General features: G+C 36.3%; 1 protein-coding gene across 4 annotated transcripts in view; it reads right to left on the reverse strand.

Annotated features, from left to right (window-relative positions):
- Window positions 1-580: 580 nt before the first annotated feature.
- The window catches only part of LOC131061666 (uncharacterized protein At4g15545), a 32471-nt gene continuing 9050 nt past the window's right edge, over window positions 581-24001 (reverse strand). For 3 of the 4 annotated variants that reach the window (XM_057995577.2, XM_057995652.2, XM_057995512.2), the window contains 8 exons: window positions 14321-14377; window positions 14040-14109; window positions 13683-13781; window positions 13306-13554; window positions 13104-13149; window positions 12884-12962; window positions 1124-1253; window positions 581-969 (listed from right to left, as the gene is read on the reverse strand). In XM_057995577.2, coding sequence (XP_057851560.1) covers window positions 1161-1253; window positions 12884-12962; window positions 13104-13149; window positions 13306-13554; window positions 13683-13781; window positions 14040-14109; window positions 14321-14377 — 693 coding nt within the window. In that variant the 3' untranslated portion in view covers window positions 581-969; window positions 1124-1160. The remainder of the gene's footprint in view (window positions 970-1123; window positions 1254-12883; window positions 12963-13103; window positions 13150-13305; window positions 13555-13682; window positions 13782-14039; window positions 14110-14320; window positions 14378-24001) is intronic. The other variant, XM_057995715.2, reaches the window with a different exon arrangement.

Here is a 24001-nt window from a genome sequence, read left to right on the forward strand (position 1 = left end):
TTGATAAAATATCAACAAAATCTATTCTCATTGCAAGATTCTGGAGGTCATCCCCTCAAAGTGTTTTAGTATTTCAGTTTGTTACGATTGGGTTTTATGGTAGGCTGCAAAATCTTCAAATTAAATACGGAGTATAGGTAGTAGTGGCATACTATTTGATATTATATCAACAAAATCTATTCTCATTGCAAGATTCTGGAGGTCATCACCTCAAAGTGTTTTAGTATTTCAGTTTGTTACGATTGGGTTTTATGGTAGGCTGCAAAATCTTCAAATTAAATACGGAGTATTCTAGATTGTTGCACAATGAAGAATATATGGATTATTGCTACTTGATACGAGCCCGTGAATATTCTTGATTCTAGGCTTTTTGAAGAGGCTCTTGAATATCTTATGGCAAACACACCTTCCCAGCAAAATGATGGCCACGATGATATGTAACCCTGCAGATCATACAAGTTATCTGCACCAACTTACAAGATAAGATATTTCAAAAACAAGTTTTAAATAACTACACACCACAACTGTATAGATTTACTCTGTATGAACATTAGAAGCCAGGAATTGAACCGTTGACGCATTAAGAACTAGATATTTAATTGCATTTGATAGGTAAAATCTTATGATAAAAATTCAATATTCACATGTACACACTGTCCAGTCATCCGCACTAACTTTAGAATGTATACACTGTCAAGTTTTCTGCATAGACTTGCAGCCTCAAACAACACCTATTATTTTGAGCCAACTGTAAACAAATCTCGCCAAATATACCTGGTGGACTCCACACAACAATAGTATGATATTCAGGAAAACACTGTCATATAATACCGTGCATCCATATTCTTATTAGAAAGAGACTTCTACATCAGAAACAAGCAACAAAAGGAAAGACGTATAGTTCAAACTTGACTGGAGTTGTCAAGAAAAAGTTGCTGACATAAACCCAATCTCCTATGCATTTAAATACTGCAGCCAAAAATTAAAAGAAATTATTCATTAGAAAAACTAAACATTTTCTCTCATTTATGTGCTCCAAAACACCACATTTTTATAAATTGAATTAGTAACAAGTCTTACAAGGGAATTTTTCAACTGAGCAGAGCAACGAATAGCCACTTACATTGCAAACATGGAAACAAAAGAATTGGACGGTCTAATTAATTCAGGTGACGGCTAAGCAAACCATCAAATGCCAGGTATAAATCTTTATTGTCTGCACCAAAAATTTCATGAGCTTTCCGCAAGGTTTCCTAGAGGCAAGAAAAACATCAGTTAATATACAGAACATAATCTTTCAGAATGTCTATAGACAGCAAGTTGAAAACATTTAATACTAGTGTGTCATGCATATACTTGATTCCAAGAGATGCTGTTTCTAATGCTCATGCCTTAGAAATGATTATAATTTTTCTGACTCAAACGATTTACAAACAAATTCATAGCATGATCAAAACCATAAATTGGAAAATAAGTAAAAGATTTCCAGCTATCTACTGAATGTGCCCATGTTAGAAATGTTTTACAGTATCTAACATTGTTCAACAAATTCCAAAAGATAAATAATAAAACAGAATATAATAAATTTATGGTTCACTTAAAAAATAAAAAATTTGAAGTGTTTATTGGACAGAAGGGAAAACTAGATCACTCGATTGAGAAACTGCTTAGCCATGAGGACTATGAATACTTCGGAACCAATCATGGACAGAGGCAAGTATTAATGGTCAAGAGGTTCTGAGCTCAAAAAACAGCAGTATCCGACTTTCAAAGAGGTACTTTCCTCCTATCATCTAGGGTTGGCTCAAATGACAGCAAACATAACAGCCCAATTTGAAAATGAAAAAAGTTTGAAATGAGAACCTTTCAACTCTGGGTTCCACCTGATTGCTGATAAACATCTCTGATCCCTGGATATTTATGCCCTAATTGGTAATGAATTGGCGCTGTCCTCCCAAACTGTTGTCCACTCTTGAAAGTTGGGTCAAGGACAAATGGGTACCATTTAGTTATCTAGGTCTGTTTTCTTGTCATGGTTCAATACTGCTCAAACTTGAGATGTTCTCCACTTTCAGAGCTCAGATACTGACTTAAATCCCTCTCAAAATCCTCCCCCAACCGATAATTGGATGAGACTTTATGACATGTCTTCTAAAATACTAGAATCTTTAAATTCTCTAAATGGTCAGCTCTCAAATTGAGAAATTTATTCAAATAGACAATGTCACTCAAACTTTTCCACCTATGCCCTTATTAAGTCAAACTTGATCTTTCAAGTCCATTGTCAACATCTCTTCGCCTAAATTCTAAGGTGTGACATTTTGTTGCTACAAATATAATGAAGTGGGTCACATCGGCAAATGCTGCCTAAGTGACATTAGCTCAAAGCCTCCCCATGTGAAATGGACTTGGAAGCCCAAACTGTAATGTCCGCAAATTATAAGTACCCAAATTTTGCCCTAATTTAGGTAGAGTACAGTTTAGAGATACCTGTTGCTTTGATTGAAATAGATCTATTAATTAGAAAACACCAATCATACATATATAAAGCATCGTCCTAATTACAAGATTAGATTATGCTTGAGAGAATTCAATCGTAGAAGGGCATAGGATAGGATGATTAAGTGGGGTGCCCCAGAGACCCTCTACCCTAGGCCCAAGGGTAGACCTTATCCCCCTTGGCCTCATGTATGCCATCCAAATGAGGTGGAATACCTAGTGAGGTATCCTATCACCGTTTTCATCAGCTTTGCCACCATTATCCTATTCCTTATGATTAATGCATCTATTTACCAAGATAGAGAGTATGAGGGCTCTTAACAATAGGGTACCCAGGAAGTCCATCCTTATAGGCCCAAAGGCAGCACCCTCTGTACCCCTTTGGCCTCATGGAACTCCCTGGTCTTATGCCATAAGGTGGCGTGCCTAGAAGATGACCCCAACACCGTTCTTCTACATGCAAACCCCTCTCCTACTATCTTGGTTGTAAACATTTAGAACATATGCAGGTACATATTTTTCATATAATAGATTTACTGCAGATATCATTATCAGATTTCTATTTACTGTGGCAATATATATACATATAAACAATTACAAGGAAATACACCATAAGATGAGAATATGCAAGATATGTACAAACAGCACTTCTTGTATTATGTGTAAGGAATCTCATACCAACTGTAGTAAGTAAGCAATCTGCAAAATGAAGTGTTTTTGTAAGATAAGATTCAACAGTTCCATGATCTTTCTTGGTTGCTTGGCACGTTCCTTATGTATCTCTTCTTTGGACCCAGAGGGTTGTGTCTCTTCCACGTGGTGGCTGTTGTGGAAGAGTTGTATCTCTTCATAATTATTTGTTCCTTCATAACTATTGGTTAGGGATGTTTTATTCTGTTTTATGATTTATCTAACCATCCCATCATAACATATCTAGATTAATTGACCTTTCAGAATTAAATGTAATCGCTATTGGTGAGGGTCGAAGGAATGCATTCAATGATCTCTACTTGGTTTGATCTACTGCAGAATTTATAGATAATTACGATGGAGGGGAAATTGTGAAGTCTTACTTCCAGTAAGACAATTTCCCCATTGTTCCTTAATGCGGATGGAGACATCATGGTGAGGACATGACAGTTGTCATACAAGGGAAAGAATATTAAGAATATTTAAGTCCTTATCTGTCAACCCTCAGCCTTAGAAGAAAATCGTGAAGCCTTATTAATAAGACGATTTTCTGAATATCTATATCTAAACTCATCCTATAGAGGGTGTGGAAAATGTTATTAAGGTGGGGGCATGACACAAACCCCCGTACCACCCCTCTTAATGTTCTCCATAAATCCCATTCTCACCTCCTCTCCCAAGGTTGAGCTAGATTACATTGCCCCTACATAATCATCCCCTAATAGTAAAGGCTGCACCCCTATTTCACAGGCTGCCATAAAGAATCATAAGCTGGGAGTCCTACAGGTTTCAACTCCATACTTCACACCCTAGAGCATATGGAACAATCCATGGAAAGGAGAAAACAAAGTGGGTTCAATGCTGAGACCATCACACCAATTTAACAATTAATTGATTTACAAGGTGATTGTCAAACCTACCCTCAATGTCTCTTCTAAGCCTAATGAAAAGGAACCTTTGAAGGGATTACCTTTGGGAATCAACCAAACAAAAACAATCGCCATCTCCCAAATTTGAAATGAGGAAAAAGGGCAGATCAGAGATGGACAAATTCAAAGAACAAAACCACTTAAGTGGCATGGGCAAGCAATACTAAATTATTGCCTATCTTCTACAACAGGAGCAGAAAAACCTACAACAGGAGCAGAAAAAATTTTAAAATGAACTGCATCTCTTGGAATGCTAGGGGACTAAATGGTTATAATATAGGCTGGTCAAGTGCCAATTACTCTTATGAAACCTGGCAACATTCTAGAGACCAAGATGAAGAACTGAGCATTTAGTCAAATCGTAATAGAAATAATGGAAAGCTCTTGAGATGGATGTTGTTGGAAGAAATTTACAACAGAAGAGAATTGTTGTGGAAATAAAGATCTAAGTAATTGTGGATGCAAGGGGATAAATATTTTAAAACTTTCCACCATTCTCTTATGCAGGAAGACAATCCAACAGAGTCAGCTCCGTCAAGTCAATCACTAAAATCAAGCACACAACTTCTCCAGATTTAGACAGTAAGCCATAGACTTTTTCCTGGCTAGCTGTCAACCGACAATCATGATGACAAAATTCCCAAAAACTAGGCATCTTTGCTGCTTGCATTCCATATATAGTGCTAGATGCACAAAATAACATGCCCATGAATCCTTTTTCTAAAGAGGAGGTCAAGAGAGTAGTGATCTTCAAGATGTAAAAAGATAGAGTGCTGGGTCTTTATAGCTTCCTGTTAGTGAACAGATTTTGCTCTTTGCATTCAAATGATTAATTTTAGGACTCTGTTACCTTCTTTTAAGAACAAATGGTTCACTGAACAGCTGGGTCGGCGTTTGTTCAATCACCTCCCTCTGAATTTTTGCCTAGGTACAGCTCCCTATCTAGATTTTTCATAAAGTATGTTTTTGTTTTTATATTTATATCCAAAATGAAAGCTTTTAACCAGAAAGCATATAAGGCTGCCTATATCATTCTTGGATGAAAGGCTATAACTTTCTTTATATCTCATAAATAACGGAAACTATCTTCTTAATTTTCAAAGTATGTAATTACAGTAACTGAAACAAAGTTCAATATACTTCTTCCAAATAAAGACGGACAGATTCAGAGAAAGTGAATGCACCCACAAACATGAATCTTTTCTAGAGTAAACAACACATTCAAAGGAAAGAACGTCAGAGGGATAATGAAAAACTGCAATGAAATAATCAAATACTGTTTCCTGATCGGATGAACATATGCAAAGACAAGTTATCCATTCGGATTCAAAATTCACAGATCTTTCTTCTCCCCAAAAACAATATCACCAGATTTCATATATATATCTTTATGTAATCAAAGACATAACGATACATCTGCTAATCTTTTTCCACCACAGATTTCAACCATCTGATTCCTCCTTTGATTAGGAATGAAAAAATACAAAAACAAACACACTTTCCAGTTTTCTTTAAAATTAGTTACTGAAAATCTAACCCTTCTACCATCGATTCTACTTAATTTATAGTCTAAACGGGGGGGGTCTCCCTGAAAACTCGACCACTCCCCGATAAAACAGTTATGAAACCAACAGAAAATATTTTGGGACAGTTGTCCCGAAGTTTTTGCATAACTATGAAAAATGTTTTGTTTTAAAAATAAAGAAAACAAGCCCAAAGCGGATGCACTATGTTATATCTCATCATCACCCTCTTCTCCGTCTTCGCGAGCGTCATGAGCAGCCGTGAGTTCTTGGATCATTGATTGGCTTGGGATTTTCATTGCATTAAGCTTCGCCTTTGCCACCTCTTTATTCCACCTGTGTTGCACCATTTTCTCTAAATGCTTCGGCAATTGATCATTCCCAATGAATACCATTGATTCGATCCTAGCCACTTTGGTTATATCCTCCGGCGTGAAACTACTCCTAACTTTGATCTTCTCCATGTTCAACCGGAACGACTTGACTGCTTCCTGTGTACTTGCCCCACAGATTCCTAGTTCCTAGTCATAATCTGGATTAACCACTTTATTATCTTTGACAATACTGCTCTGCAAATCCTAGAGTTCATAGACGGAGGTTTTCGCATCCGCAATTACCGACTGAAAGGTGAGCACCCGCCACATGATAGCCTTCTTAAGCACGAAAAGTTGGCATTCATCAGATACCAGCTTAATTGAATGTTTTGTGAGAAATTTGGTAGTTCCGTACTCTTCGATTTTAGTAAACAGAGGCAGGACATTTTGCCATTTGTGCTCTTCTTTCTCCCATGGTACAAGTTGATGTTGGATTTCGGAAATCAGGCCCTATACCTCATCACACAACTTCCGGGAGTTGGTAATGTATTTTTCACCATCTTTGATTACTTGTTCAATCCATTTTTCAACTGCTTCAGCGATGCTCTTAGCCCGTTGAACTTGATCCATCAACTTCCTATTTTCCGGAGAAGTTGGGTCAAAATTCTCAGTGGCATGGGATATTGGCATTGCTCCAAGGCAACCGATGCTCTTGATGAATTGAGCCAAAACACTTATATGTCTTTTAAGTTCTCTTTTCTCCCGTCCATCCTTCTTTGACCGGGTAAGCATCTTCTTTGCTGACACTTGGAAAAAATGGTTATCTGTATCCCTGCTCATCTTTCCCAATTCTATTTTTGTTATTTCAAAATCATCAGAACCGGCCTCTTTGTTCTCATCCCTCGGTTTGTAAGAAGCAATTTCTGCCGTCCACTTACCAGTTTCCTCGTCATTGTTTAGGTGCGCGGTGGTCTTGAACCTGTTTGGCTTTGGATTCTTCTCAGAGTACTTGGCAACCATCTCCTGAATTGGACAACCAGTACTTCGCCACATTATTCCTGTGTCCAGCTCTATCCGCATTGAACTCACTAATTAACTGAGCAGGGGAGAAATTAGAAAACTGATAATCTGGTATTTTGAACACCGAAGCAATCACTTCGCGGTTAATGGCGAGAAGGGTTTCGCCATTATCCATTTTGATGGTTTCAAATACAAGGTCGTATCTAGCAATACACTCCTGAACAAGCTCTGGACAAGGGATTGTCAGAGGAAAGGCTGCAGCTTCTAAAAGTCCACTACTCAAAATCTCTATACAGAAAGACTTATCAACACCCTTGAACACCCTTTCTTTCAAATCTTCAAGGTTCTCACCCTTGAGGTCAGTATCACTAACTATGGCTTCTGTGGACGCCATGCTAAAGACGTTTCCAAACAAGTGCAAGGTGGACATCATGATTTCAAAACAAGAAACCCAAACTTGATTGCAATGAAACCAAACCTCTGTATGAGAGAAAATGCAAGGGAAAACACTGGAGAGAATAAGGAAAAGCTCACCTTCACAGCTGTATAACCGGACGACGACTAGCGGCAAGAAAAACTCCTATCCAGGGACAATATAAACACAAATCCAGCAGCAAGAGCAAACGCAAAACACAAATGATTTTCATACCTTATAAAGAAAGGTAATAATGCAGACACATTAAATGCAATGATTTCACAATTTCATTCCGAACGCGGCAAATTGATAGATTAGACCCCCGCACGCATGCATTGAATGCATGGCGGCGTACTTTAAGAAACTGCCAGTTCCCGTAACGTTCACTTACTTCGAAAAAACCAAAGAACGACATCACTTTACAATATGGTTCTGCCTCTCCATATTTAGCAATAAATGCACTTCTTCGAAACATTAGAAACCGCAGGACTCACCAGTATTGAACTTGTGTGAACATCTTGAACCAACTTCTTGAGTGTTCAAGTAGTTCAAGATGTATGCCGTGTCAAACTGTTGACTGCTTTGCCATGTTGAACACGTTGAACATATTTGAACCCTTTGAACTTAGTTCAACAAGTTCAACACAAATATTATGTCACCGAACAAGAAAAACTTTATTAAAGAGCCACTGCAAAAACTTAGAGAAAATGTTAGTATGAAGAACCTTTTCTGAACACTTCAGAACCTATTGAACCTAAATGAACATCTTGAACCTAGTTCAGAACGGTTCGACGCGTTCAAGGAGTACAATGAATTGTCCGAACTTGAATGAAAATGACTAGAAAAGGACTTGAGGCCACATTTAAAGACTCGAACCAAGGTAATATGGTATGAACTAGGACTCCAACATAAAAAGGAAATTATGACCCATTCTCGGCATGAAGAATAAATGATGCGGTAACACTTCCCCACTAGATTCTACCAGCCTTTTTGGAACATCATTGACAAAGAGGTAACTGATATTGTTGACAGATTCGGAAAATCAAAATGGCGCTGAAAGACAAGCTACATATTTTTAGCTCCGACCCAAAGAAATACGACTAAAGCTCTTCCAATGATTCCAGACCAATAGCCTTTTGTAACACAATTTATAAGATCATTACAGAAGCTATGGCAAACTTGTGACTGCCCTCCCAATCAAAATTTCACAAACACGACAGCTTTATCCAAAGAAATGAAACCTTGGAAGGTACAATCACAATCGATGAAAATGTACATTTTGTAAAATCCATGATGGACAAAGGTATAATCATCAAGGTATACATCAGCGAAGCTTGTTGCTGGGTTGACAGGAGTTTCTTAGAGACTTGTATTACAGAGTTTGGCTTTACAAAAGATTGGATTGGCTGGATTTGAAATTGCTTTACAGTCCAATGCTCTATTATAATTAAGGGTTGCTAAACAAGAATCTTTTCTGGCTCACAAGGAATCATGCAAGGAGACCCCATATCTCCATACCACTTTATAGGAACTGCAAAAGCTATAAGTTTAAACATCTCAGCAGCAAGGGCTATAAGAAGAATCAAAGGAATCGAGGTTGGCACTGAGGCTTACGCAGACTAACAGTTCCTAGAAACCAAGGATCAATTTTAAAGCTCAACTAGGAAAGATAAACATGTTTTATTTTATTTCAGCATATCATCTCACTGTGTAAGCATGTGATGATTTTTCAAGGCAAGATCATATCCTTGCCCAGATTTCTGAGATCGACACGAGGTCTAAAAGGGCCTTAAATAATTTCATCTAAATCAGAACCAAAGAATTCAGTACTGGGAGATTTAGCAAGAATAGATTGTTTTGCAAACACAGGAGAGGGTAGGACAGCTGAGGGTGTGCCCTAAAAATTGGGGATCCCTCTCACTCAGAGCTAGTTGGGATACAGGGGGTGTTGGTTCAAAACTCCCAGCAGCTAATTGTGTTTCCAGAAGCACAAACTCAGCACTGGGGGGGCTACAGACCAGGAGGTAGTTACCTCCTTTAGTTATCACGGTTACAGTATTAGCTTTGCCTTGTCAATTCTTAAAAAGCAATCAAAATATCCATCAACATTGAAGTTTTTTTTTAAAAAATATGAAATGTGACAAAATTTATTGCTCATCAAGGAGGGTACATTTCATGTAACAGCGTACACTGTTTCCTTCCTCAGAGAAGCTTCACTAGTGTCCTGGCAGGAATGCATTGCTTCCCTGGCACTTAGAAAATCCTCTTGGTTGAGCAAAAGCTTTTCTTTGACGAGGGCATTGACCATCTAGATAAAAATTCTTATCATAAGTTTGAGCCATCAGGTTGGAGATGAAGGTGTAAGACACATGCTATATTACCCCGAGTTTCCGAGACGAGGGGACGGGGGGACAGGGGGACGGGGAAACAGGTTTCCGGGGACGTTTTCTTTTTTCCCAAAATAGGGGACGGCAAGGGACGGCTATATATATATATATATATATATATATATATATATATATATATATATATATATATATATATATATATATATATATATATATATATATATATATATATAACCACTTAAAGTAGACAAACTGTGTCTGTCACAATCAGAGTTGCCGGAAACTCCTTCGTCCCTCCCCGGGAACGCGTTTCCCTGTATCCGTTCCCATTTCTGAAACGGATACGTATCCGATACAGCCCAGATACACGTCGAATATTGTACCCACGCATTCCCAAAAATACTTGATTTCCAACCATGCTAAATACTAACGTGATTTGATTTTTAAACAAAATTGAGGTAAATCTTCCTAAATTTAATTTTAAAAAACTTCATTAACGCATTTAAAAAAAAAATGGTATTAACAAAACCTACACCAAATGAGAAAGACAAATGAAATGTTTTTCTATTTCAGTGACCCATTTTTTGGGTTATCTTCCAATGCAACTCTTCTATTTTTGCCTATTGTAAAATGTTAAATCTACTTATCATTATTTATGTAGCAATTATGTGTCTATATTTCTTTTGAAGTAATGAAAATCTCCTCGAATAACTTACAAAATTGTGTTAAATATATGTGTATGTGTTTTTTATGAATGACGTGTTTAGCCGTATCCATCTTGGGGGTCTTAAAAAATAGCCGTATCCGTATCCGATACCGTATACCGTATCCGTGTCCATGCAACTTTGGTCACAATACATTTTTATATAGCAGACAAGTTTCTGATCTTGGTCTTCTTAATATTATAATGGCTAGAAGGTTCTTTCAATATTGGCCAAAACTAACATGCTAAGCATAAAGGGCAAGCTGCACTTCAAACTAGAGTAATAAATTTTTATCTCAGTCATCCGCATTACCATAAAATCATGAGCAAAAGCTTCGATTTATCTTAATCATTTAAAGAATTTTTCTTGGAAATTTCAACACGCAGCACTTGAAACTAGAGTTTTTAATTTTTATCTGTCATCCGCATTACTATAAAACCATGAACAGAAGCTGCAGTTCGTATTTTCTTCTCAGGAATTTCATAGGTAATAATTTTAAGTAATTCAAAAGACCTCTGCTAGGGGATTTCACATGTAATAAACCAAAGTAAATAAAAAAAAATTAATCGCTTTCAGAGTTTCAGGTTCTTTCAATATTATTTAATATTTATTAATAATTATTAAAAATAAAATAAAAAATTAATTGCTTTCTATCAGCAATTTTCATTAAAAAAATTTAATTTATTTCATTAATTTTTAATCACAGCTACTGGGGAATGAAAAATAATTTATTGGTTTTTACTTGCGCCTACCGCCGGAAATGGCCATCCGTCCCCAGGACAGTCAGGAGACGGCTTGGGCATCCCCAGCCATCCCGGGGACGGTCAACGGTCCCTGAAAAATAAGTTGACCATTTCCGAGTTTCCAGGACGGTTTCCAAAAAATTTTGGGGATCGGGGCCGGCTTGGAAGAGTTTCCGGCCGTCCCCAAGTCCCCGAAACGGTTTCTGTTTCCGGAACGTGTGCCTTTAGGCCGGAAACGCATTTCCGAGTAACACTGCAAATATGTGCTAGCATGTTTCATTCCCTACCCACAAACCTAATTTTCTTCCTCCAAAATGATTTTTTATTAGTTTCCTGTCAAATTTTGTCACGATGACAAAGATCATATGTAATAGCTTTCCAAACACTGACCCACCAATAGGATCTCATTTTTCCTATTGTAGAACTCACTTGCCACATCCACTCTCTGTCAAACGGCCATTGACCAGTCACCCTTCAGATCCACCTAGCTTAAACCAAACTAATACCTTTCTGTACTTATTGCTTGGCTGTTGTTTTCCTTCAACAGTTTTAGTGAAGAAACCAATTTTCTGTTTTTGCTTTTCTTATTTTTAGCTGGATGCAGTTCTTCTACCTTTTAGCATGACAACACTTTTTAATATTTAGATTGGACTATAAGTATAAATTCTATGAGAATTTGTTCTTACTCTAGAACAAGGCACTTTTATGCTTTAGTTGTTTTCATGCTTTAGGTATTTTAGGTTAGAATTTCTACTCTTCTAGCTTAGGCACTCCACTGAGAAGGAGATTTTCATTGTAAAGACTAACGTTTTCTTGTTCTATAAAAGAGACCTAGGACATGCCAGTGAAACAAAGATAAATAGAGCATATTTGAGTGTTGAGCTGACATACTGTTATTCTTTCAGTTTTAATAGAATATAGATGCAGTATTGAAGGTTAAGATCTGTGAGAAATTGTTGTTCATATTTTCGGCAGTGTATAGATTAGCAAACTCAAATGACAAATCTGCTATTTTGATTGTAGTTTTCAAAAAAGCTACTTTGTGGTTGAGATTTTCTTTCCAGCAAAAAATCTGCTTAATGTGGTCTGAAAACACATGATCTGAAATCTTCCAAATCTGTGTATGGAGTGTGTTGCTAGCTATGAGGGATTTGTCAGCAGATTTCAGCAGGTGATGCCCTTGCTTCTATGATTGAAGTAAATTGTACCTCTGCATGATTGTAGGATGAGATGCCCTAAGTGCTCATGTGATGGGTTGTTGATCCGCACCTATGATAGACTGCTGAGCTGAGTTATTCCCAGCTGATTTGATTGGTTTTAGTGTGTTCCACAAGCTGTAAGTTTGACTAGAGATGGGTTGTTAATCCACACCTATAAGAGGCAGCTGATCTGAGTTATTCCCAGCTGATTTGTTTGGTTTTAGTGTTTCCACAAGCTGTAAATTTGACTAGAGTGACCATCTAGAAGGTGCTTCCAACTTTACACCTTGGAAGAGCAAATTGCAGATATGACAGATGCCCTAATCATAGAATGAGATGCCCTAATTGCTCCTGTGATGTGGTGTTGATCTGCACCTATGATAGACTGCTGATCTGAGTTATTCCCGGCTGATTTGTTTGGTTTTAATGTGTTCCCAATAGATAGAAGTAATCTGTTTCTAAACATCTATCACTAACCAAATACAAATATAATACTCACCTCTCTAGTTTGCTGATGAGCATTGAGCTCTTTGATATTTGCAAGGAATGCACTGAATTGTTCTAATGATAGCCGGTTCCTGAACAACAGGGATAAGAAGTCATTATTTCATCATAACCATCAGAAAAGTATCAATCTAAATTTATCTCTTGAAATTCAATTTGATAAGATGAACAAAAATTCAAAACTTGAGCTTGTTGCACATTGCATATTTACAAACCTAGCCTGGCGGAAGAATTCCTTTCCATCAACTCGTGGAGTGCGTGCTGAATTAAAGAATTTTTCATGAGAAGATTAAAAAATTCTTTTAAATTTTGTGGAAGAAAAAGTAAGAAAGGAATGCCATGTGGCAGGGGAGTTTTATTTTACAAACTATAAGTTCAGTGCTTCCCTTATGAATTTATCTAATAACTTCAGAGTACCTGGAATTGATCTTTTATGAGGAGGTGAATTTGGTGCCGTTGCATGGTGAATTGGAGGTAACGACGATGAATTTCTGCCTTCACTTTGTCGCTTGGTGGGAGACCCAGAAGTAGAATGTCGTCTTGGAGACCTCACAGGAGATATTTTTGGTGAACCTGCAGCAGATATTGTATTTGGTGTTCCTGTTGGAGTTCGCCGTGGTGTAAGATAAGGAGTAAAAGAAAATTTCTGCCCACCATGCCTAGAACCTGCAACATATACAGAAGGATTGTTAATAGAATGAGGAATGAGAATGACCTTGAACAGTAAATTACTTTTAAACAAATCATCTCAAACTTCACACTGCCATATATTAAAATTTAAAATTTCCACACACCATCATACTCTGCATGATGCTCCTCTTCTGCAATCGAACTACTTGTTTCCATTGTTTCACTTCCTACCTGATTTGATAGCATACCATTAATAGCTGCTTCTGCACCATCATAAATTAGTTTGCTGGTGTTAAGTTTTTTTTTCAAGAATTTAAGAAGTCAACATGTAACATATATTAATTGTGAATAAACAATTTAATTGAATCAACCCAGCTAAGTGTCATACTTAAACAATGCCCTATGCCTTAGAGAGTCAGCATGGGACATGCAATAACTGTCAGATTAATACCAATTGGAAAATTAAACAATTCTAAATGCCCAGGCTGAAATTCATTCTAAGTATCTAATATTTATGGTACCTCTTACGGATGAACTGAAAGATGATTTTGCTGGTCGTGTAGCTGTGGTGCTTTCTGTTGTCTCTGACTGCTGCAGACACAGTACACCAAGAAAATTAAATAAAACAATTTCCCTTCCATTTTCTAATTCTCAGGGCATTTAAAGCCACATTTTACAGCTGGAGATGCACCCATCTGCTACTAATCCTTTGAATTGGCAAACAGAAAACAGATCACCTATAGTACATAACACTTGTGATTATATTCTGTACTCAGATATTCAGAGAAAACTTCAAACATACAGGTGTTTCATCCTCCTCCTGAAGTGATTGCATAAGCGTTTTCTTGAATGCTTCCAACTGCAAAAGATGAACATCAATACTAGGCAACAGTTAAAAAGATCAAACAGAAGAATGCACAAGAAGGTGAATGTTAAACGCACATCATCGAGTATAAACAGATTCATGAAAACATGGATGCTAAAAGTTGAGATCACATATATAGCTTTCCCCAATGGATTCAAACACAATATCATTCTTATAAAAGAAAGGTAGGTAAAAATCTTCATAAATACTTAGCAACTAGAGCAACCTCAAGCCCCTAAGTAGCCAGTGAACAGTCTATGTGAGTAAGAAATGACATCAGCACTTAACTGCTATTTAAAAATGATGTTACACAACAAAAACATGTCATTGTATTAAAAAATCAAGGAAGTCATATCTAATCAAAGTGTGAGATGCACAAAGGCGATTCCAATCAAGTATTGCATGCTTTGCAGCATGACATACAAATCGGGATTACAAAATACTCTCCCAGAATGCACATGTAATCCTACAAATTAACCTAAAAGCAAACCTGAACTTTGCAATAAAAAAGCTGAAAGGATGACAAGACAATACAAGCTGATACCTGCAATGAGAATGCACATGTAATACTCTCCCAGAGAAAACATAGAGACATTTGCTTATCTTTAGCAGCTGAATAGGGTGTTGGTCTGTCTTCATTTCCCACAGTAATAAATCTGAAAGGTACATGCATCTTCATATTTTTTTCAAATCCTAGATATGGTATACATAGTGTAAAAATCAGAAAGATACCAAAAATTATATTCAAGGTTGGATAGGTTCTAATTTCAAAAACATTTTCTTTCATTCTTGTAGGTTTGTTGATAATAATAGACTTAAGGCAGTTCCTTTCACTTTATCTGATCCCTGCCCCATTGAAATCTAAGTGGATGTCAAAGACGATAACAATGTCACTAGTAGTAATAAAAGGGACCATTACAAGCTAAATTTTATCATTTGTCTGACAAAGTTTGTGTGAATGGTGTTCAAACAATTAGAAATATAAATAAAGCCCTCTTCCCTTCTAACTCTGCCTTCGAATTTCGGAAGAAGTTGGTTGAATGGTGGATTAAAAATTTGACTATTTTTGGAAAGGAAAAAGCTCTTCTAGAACTAAAAATGGTAGAATGTTTGAAGACGTTTGATTAAAATTGATGACTTACTCCAAGAGTCCAAAGTAACCCTAACAGTATTAATTTACAAAACAGACTAGCTGCAGAAAAGCATGTGTGGCGGTGTCACCAAAACTATATGGCTCAATGTGATAAGTAGAGAATTCAAATAAATTGGAAAAACAAGGGGATAAGGGAACAAAGAACTTTTCTAGTATGTTAAAATTTAAATTTGCTAGAGAGTTAGTTGGACCCACTAAAATTGGAGGCACTCTGGCTGACAACCTTGCTTATCTCAAAAAATGCTTTCATGACATTTTATAAAGGTTTATTTACTTCTGAATAAAACACAATAAAAAGAATGAAGAAACTAAAGATCTGTGTTTAAAAATTATCCCTAAGGCATTTGAGGAAGAGGATGCCTTTGACCTGGAAAGGGTCTTCACAAGGGAAGAAATGTGCTAGATCATAAAATAATAAAATATATTAAGAAAAGTAAATCTCCTGGAGTCAATATATTGCCTATTGAATTTTTAAAACTAATCTTGATTGGATCTCCTTTGTTCTTCTTGAGGTGCATAAATAGGCTTTGGCAGTGGATTCCTCGGGGAAAGATATTAATAGAGACGTAATAAAACTGCTTCTTATATATGGCAATAGGACCTCATAAAAAAAAAATTGGAGGCTTATAACCCTCTTAAATGTCTCGTAAAAAATTTTGCCAAAGTTTATGGCTTTAAACTCAAAATGTTCTCCCTAAGATTATCTTCTTCACAAACTGGCTTTGTTAAGTATAGATACATTTTAAAGATCTTAAAAATGTATGGCTTGACTCTTGCTATGAGATGAATCCTAAAGGCTCTTGAAAGGCCAAACCGTTGAAAAGTTCTAGTGAGAAGCAATATTAGTCTTATTCCCAAGAAAAGCAGAAGTTAGAAAAGATTTCACCCACATGATATCTTGTTTGGAAATGTAATGTCCCCATTTTAGGATTTATCATAATTTGGTCCTGAGACAACAATTCCAACTCAAAGTGAGAATTGTAAAATATTTATAAATATAATTTTATCAAACTGAAGACATTTTATTATAATCTTTAACTCAAAATTCTAGAAATAGTTCGGAAGATAGATTTATCTTCTTTCAATATAATAATTTCCTTTGAATTGTTGTGTCAAGGATTGATAAACTCAGATTGTGAAATTGGAATTCTATCGTAACTTCATAAATCTGCACTTATATCTTCTCATACTCTTTTCTCAAATCTATTATTGAATGTATATATTTGATTGCTCTTTCCGTACATCCCCCATCACAAATGATTTTCTTTTATAAACTATTAATACCTTCAAGATTTCTTTGAAGAGACACCATGCATCCCAACACATCGCACCTTATGAAAGTTATAAACTATTTATTTCTTTATCATTAATCCCACCTTTCTAATTCATTGGTTCCATGTCTGTCCCTTGTCTTTGTTAATGTTTCTCTTTCATGAAAACACTGCTTTTATATTAATCACTTGGTTGTTAGAATATTATTGCTATTCATTATTTGTTGTGCCTATCGCAGTCTCTTCTTAATCGCTGCACTTGGAACATATTATCATTGCCTTTCTCAATTCTCCTTCTATTCATTCTTCACATTGCTGCAGATATATGTTACGCCTTTATACAGCCAACACTCAACACCTAATGAGGGAATCATTATGACAATTGCCTGACAATCCCTGTGAAAAAGAATGCTTGCCGCTGAGAGAGATACTAGTCTCGGATTTTACAAAAATCATGGCCAGAGATAGTTGCAATACTCTTCTCGGTGAAATATTAATCCACGATGATATCTCAAATAAAATTGTCCTGCACCAAACTTTATAAATGATTAACCTTTATAACTATCACCAAGTAAACTATTTGACTCAAGCAATAGTCTTGAATCGATGTTATTTAATAGGCTCTCATTCCACGCAGACTTATGAACCATATCTGACCCATAATTGTTAAGAATGTCTATCTGAGTTGTCCGACTCCCTCCTTAAATAATATTCTTTTTATTATTCCAGATTTGCTATCTACCTCTTCCTCGTTTCATCATTCAATTGTTTAGTTTTCTAAGTGTCAAACACTTATTGTTTTGACTTGTAAGAAGTATTCGATCTGAGTTCGGGTTCTGAGTCCTGAGTTATAATCTTCTTTTCCTTTTTGTATCCAATTTGAGATCATTCCAGACTTATTCCTCCCTACCTCCTTTGCAAATGGATTCCAGACGTATTAATATAATTTATATGCCTCCTTCAAAGATGTGGGAACTCTTCATTCCAAACGCCGTGCCTCTTCTTCTTGACAAGTCCGTTGGTATATTCTGTTGTGCGCAATGGTATTAACTTATTGCTTAATCACTATCTTAACTATCATCGTATCTTTTCACATAAGAGGTCGATTTGTTATCTTTTCATAATTGATATGATAATGAGCGTTACTGAACCATAATCGATATTATAATGAGACCTTTAAGAATAATGTTTATTATCTTAACCGATAACATATGTCTTGTGCGTACGATGGGTGTCCCATGGGATGGCGTCTCGGCTCTCAGCTTAATGTTCTACAGGATTATCTCCACTGATGCCTTGTTGACTGTGAATACAAATCGGATCAGCTTGTAATCATCTGCGTTCAAGTATGTATTTAGTCTTCACCCATGTATAATCTATTTGTCAGCATAATAATATTCATGTCATTTTCTTGAACCTTTGAGATGCAAGTTCTTTCCATCGAACATCCATAACTGATTGGCTTATAATGGTGTAACACCTTTGCAAACATTATTGTATCTTGTATACATGACAATTCTTAATTAGGATGCTTAGATGGTATTCATGTCGTCCTCTTGGTGAACGGGTAATATTGTAATTTCTTATCTTTATTTTATCTTGATTTATTCTCTTGGAGATCCTCTAGGAAAATCATGAAGTCTTATGGAATAAGACGATTTTCCACAATGTTTTCTATTAGATTTTTCTATACTCCAAATGTGTACCTTTTTACAACTTTGTCCTTTTAGAGACTTCTCAGACTGAAAGATCATGTGCAGCAATAATGCTGTGATGTCAAGGATGGGGACATAACAGGAAAATTTGTTGTTGAACCTATTGTATCTACCATTTTCTATTGTATTTGGAGTGTTTCAGAATCAGTGAGACATTTGCTGATTGCACATGATGCATTTTCAAGAGGGATGGTAATATGTTTCAGCTTTAGATCCAATTGGCAGAACCTTGCTTGGAATAATAAACATCTTTCGCTAACAAAAGGCTGATCTACTAAGCTTTGTGAATCCAAAGGGATAAAGAAACTTTCGTGACCTCTTTCAAATGGGATGTTAGTTTTATGTGAAGAGATTAGAAGAAAGTTCTCTATTTCTAATTCACAAAAAAGAAAACTCTCCTTGATTTCCAATGCTGATAATGGCATTAATTTTCCTGTCAACATGCCATTTAATACTGAGATATTGAGTAGTTCAGATGTAAATGGTCCTTCTCTTACCGAAGTTGTAATAAAAATATTTATTCAGTGGATATCAGATACCCAAGATATGGCAGATTTCTTAAACAATTTGGAGGGTCTCAATTTGTCAGGTCTAAAATGGATTTCTATTTTTTATTTTTTTATTATATCTGGTTGCAATGTCCAGAGCCAACAAAGCCATGTTTATGTTTTATTTGGTTGCTGTTGTGAAAGAAAATTGATATAGGGTTTGTTTTGACGGATGCTGGTCTTGCTATGTATCTTTGTCCCTTCTGCAATGTTGATGAATCTATTTTGCATCTTTTTTTAATTTGCCAATATGCAAAAAATATTTCAAGCATGTTTCGGGGAGGAATTTATGGGTTAAAAAAATAGGTTTTCTCTTGGCATAAAATTATTTTGGAAGTTGGATGCAGGTTTGCAGTTATGCAAGTGCATTTGAGGTCTAAAGCTCTGGAGCTAATATGCAGGTGGCAATTTGAGCTCCAGATGTAACTTTGTAAGGGGTTCAAGGATGCACAAAATGTTTAAAAACCCAAAAGAAAAAAGTGATGCAAGGTTTCAAGGTTTTGATACAAGACTGCAAGATTATGAGAGTGAACACAAACTCTGGATATCCTAGACCCAATATACCGTAGTGAGATTTCAAATTGGGAAGTGAGTTTGCAATACTTAAAGAGACTTGTGAAAAACCTTGAATCCTCAAGGGGAAAGACTTGTCAAAGTTTTGGGCAAGACTGCATAAACCCTCTGAGATCTTTAACTTGGTAAAGGCAAACTTAAAGCATAAAAACACATATACTAGGGTTTAGCAAAGCAATGAATACCTAGATAATCAAGCAATGCCCAGAGTTGGAAATACCCCTTTGAAGCAACTGCAAATCCAAATTAAAGCTCTGTAAAATTTGATGATTCATAGAACCCTTGAAAATTATTTGTTGCCCTCTTCTGTACAATCCTTCTTGTAATGACACACAGAGTCGTGGCTATGAAATCAGCTTAGCAAGGATAGGAGTGGAGTCACAAAGATGACAAGAGAAGGAAGAGCAAGATATGACCGTTCAACTGAGACGAAAACCCTACAAAAGGTGGTGGACACAAGCTTTCAAAGCCTGCATGTAATTTGGTAAGTCAAAAGCTTGCAACAAAAACCAGAATCTGCAACTTAATTAATGGTGCAGACCTGAACCAGGTACCTTCGAGAGGTAGCCAATTCAGGCAACCCAATTTCATTAAAGGTAATACATTGAAGCAAAAATATGTGACAATATTGAAATGCTCAGAAAATGTCAAAGGGCATAGGCTGACTAGCATTAATCTTCTATCTGACCACCTACAGGTGCATAAGCCTCTGACAATGACAGATATTTTCAATATATTGACGAAAAACTCTAAAAATGGAACTTAGAGGCATATACCCTCTGCTAAGAGAACATTCCTTTTCTTCTTTTGGTCTTCGATATCCTTCTTTTTGACCTTGCAGTCAATTTGAATCCATGGTTTCCTTTCATAACTATATCATCCCCCTCTTTTCATGCTTGAGACCCCTCTCTTTGCATTATATTCGTTATTAAGCCTTTGTGGATCATGGGGAAATTAAATATCATTGCTGACTTGAATAGAAGATTTGCCCAAAAGAGTGATAGACACTGCTGGCTAATATAACAGCTGCTCTATTATAAGAAAATTCTTGGATATTTAACTACCAGTTGATATGAAACTCACAATTTTAGATTGAGCACCCAGCAAATAAAGATAATTCCATGGGGCCCATAGAATTGCAAGCCATCCTAACGCCTCATACTATGTTTTTCATTTTGATTCTGAATATTCTTCCTAGGTGGGTTCCAGCAGCGTGGGAAATGAAGCACCCTTAATATGATCTGAATTTTCTTGAGGTGCTCAAGAATGTTGGCCCCAGCAGGGATTGAACCATCTATAACTGTCTCCACATCCAACAAATAAAACAGACTAGACATTTATTTGAACAAATTTAAAGAGCAAGACTAGCTCAACCTGCAGCAAAACAAAAAAGAAATAGAAAATAAAGAAGCAAAAAACGTTTAGAGGTCAGTTTTACGGTGTGCAGGATTGCACGAACCTTAGACACTCTTGCATAACAAACTTCCAGAGTGAGGATGTAAGCGTACAATGTTCTGAGTCTACTGACTATAGATTTAAATGAAAAGCCCAGATCCCCGACGTAGCAATGATGTGCAAGTTTTTGGAGTCCGGTAACAAGTTTGTGAGACTTGCAAAGGTGCATGAAAAACCTCAAATCCCAAATAGATAAAAGTCCACAAGGTTTCAAAGTTTTGGGGCCACAATGTAAAAACCTTGCAAAGTTACATGGAAATGCTAAAACCCCACAAAAGAGAGATTTTGCACTTTTGCCTTAGAAATATCAACTACGCTCTGACTTTATGACTTCTGATACAAATTGCCCAAACTAAAGGTCTAAATTGTGAAAATTGGACACAGTGAATCAATGACTCACAAAATGCAAGAGACTTCTTGACCAACATGGAAGGCATGAAACTTGAAATCATACCTTGAAAATTTCAACACAAAAAATAAGAAAGAAAAATTAAATCTCATCCTTTATCAAAGAAAATATTATGCAAGACACCTACTAGGGCATCTCCAATTGTAGTTGTCCCGCATCTCTTCTTTGTGACACCATGTTCCCAAGAAGCAAATCACTATCTTTCTTGCAAATGAGGCCCATAAGACAAAGCATTTCAGAATGAAGCAACGGTCACTACAAATGAACACATTGTGCAGTGCATTTACCCCAATGGGCTTCCCTTCAAACTACTGAGATCACCATCCTCATAGGGAATGGTGATGGCACTCAATCAAACATCCTCAAATTAGTAAATTACACAAGTCTTTGGTATGAGAAGGTGTGCATTGCCTTGTTGGAAAACTAGAACACTTTGTAGAAACATCATTACAACCATGGATTCATAGGCTGAAACAAGAGTGTCTATTGTCGTTAAAATGTGCCCTAGAGAGGCAGTATTTTTTAAGGCAAATGAAGGATGAAAATCTCATTGCCAAAATCCTCATAATGGCAATACAGATGGTGGGTGCAAAAAAACATTGTCCAAGTCATTGAAGACAACAACAAAAATTGTAGGGCAGCAGATTTATCGATCAAGGCAACATACAAGCACATTTTTTCAACACCACATATTGTCCAGTCTCTCAACTTAGTGATGCAAAAGATTGACACAAAGATAGAGTGAAAGAAATGTACACCGAGAGTGAGTACATTCACAAGTTCATGACAAAGCATCATAGTCACAAGGTATCGCCAAGTCCTATAAGTTGGATTTACTGAAAGTAAGTTTATGAAATTTTAATTCTTTTTAAATTAGTTTAAGTTTGCAACAAATATTTAATTATAAATTTATATGAAATTTTCTTAATTTCAATTTGTTATTTTTTACACTACTTTAGCTTTACAAGTCTCAATTGATATTGCACACAATCATTGAGATGACTTGTGAAGGTGCAAAAGGCATTAAGCATCATGGTCATTAGCAACATTTTAAGTGTGTGGAGACAAGCAAATACACAAAGGGTCCAAAAGGTCAAATCGTTGTTCCTAGATGATGATTGATGGGCTCGTGTGGATTACATCTTGAGTTTCACCAGGCCCATAATGAGTATGATCAAGGTTGTTAATACAAATCAATCCTGTTTGGGAGAATTATATGATTTCATGTACTCCATGAGAAAAATAATAAAGCACATAATACCAACCAAGGAGAATAATTCCACAAGCATTTTTCAAATGAGTGCAAAGAATCATTGTTGAAAGATGGAGCAAGATGACCACACCCTAGCATCTTCTTTCTTGTCCATTGTCTTCCAAATATCGTAGCACAGAGAAACTTTCTTTGCCCAAGAGAATGGCATCATATCGAGACACCAAAGTTGTTGATAGGTACAAGACTGCATTTCACAAAATCTAGTTTGGCAGCTTCATTTCATCAAAGAATCACAATATTAGCGCTCTTCAAGACGAGTACAAAACACTCAAGATGGCGATACCTCCAACCTCTTGCAATCAAAATTCTCTCACAGGTAAGCATTTTTTATTTTTTGACATTCTAGCAATTATTTATGTTTAATATTTACAACTATTATATGGACTTTGTCTCCAATTTCAAAATGTTACAAGTTCTTCATTTGAGGGGAAGTAGGAAACATACTCCTTTATCCACTCAATTCAGTGCAACTAGTTGGTTGCAAAAAAGAAAATGAGTTGGTCTATCTGCATTCCAACTTGTGCCCCTATCACATAAGCAAGTCAGCTATAAGCAAGAGGTGAAGATGAATTGGGATGTAAGCCATAAGCATGCCAACTTGGATGCATATGTTGCACAACTTTCCATGGTCTCTTTAGATAATGAAGAAGCTCCTACACAGGATGTAGCTAGGAGTGGCACTAAGGCTGCTTGTGGTTAAAATGAACCAAGTGATAACTTCAATGCATTCAATGAAGAGTACGATGAAGATTATTGATTGCATTTTGTATTGATTTGGCATTTGACATTGAATCATTAATTATCTTTATCACTATCAATGCAAATTATGAATTGCTGTAGCAGCAAATTCAAATCCCAAACCCACAACTAAACCAGCAACTATATGAAAAACACAAATTCACCCCAGATGACACAATGTTCTAAAAAGAACATAACAGTACTAAGGAATTTAAAACAGTTGATTGGGCCTTTTTAAGATTACAACCTTGTAAGCATCAATTTTTTTTGAAGGTACAGGCATCGAGAAGATTCCAATGGACACTAAGTTCCAGTAAAAGTAGAAAAGGTTTTATAGCTCTTGAATTTTGACCCATAAATAGGGTGACAAGTACATGACACCTTCCAAGCCTTGTGCATGAAGAAAGTTAGTGCAGCGGATTCCTTATCACCACTAAATGATAAAGAATGTGGTCTTCTAATAAAAGAAGATATTTTGTCAAC

Source organism: Cryptomeria japonica, chromosome 11, assembly GCF_030272615.1.
Source record: "Cryptomeria japonica chromosome 11, Sugi_1.0, whole genome shotgun sequence".
Classification (NCBI taxonomy): Eukaryota; Viridiplantae; Streptophyta; class Pinopsida; order Cupressales; family Cupressaceae; genus Cryptomeria; species Cryptomeria japonica.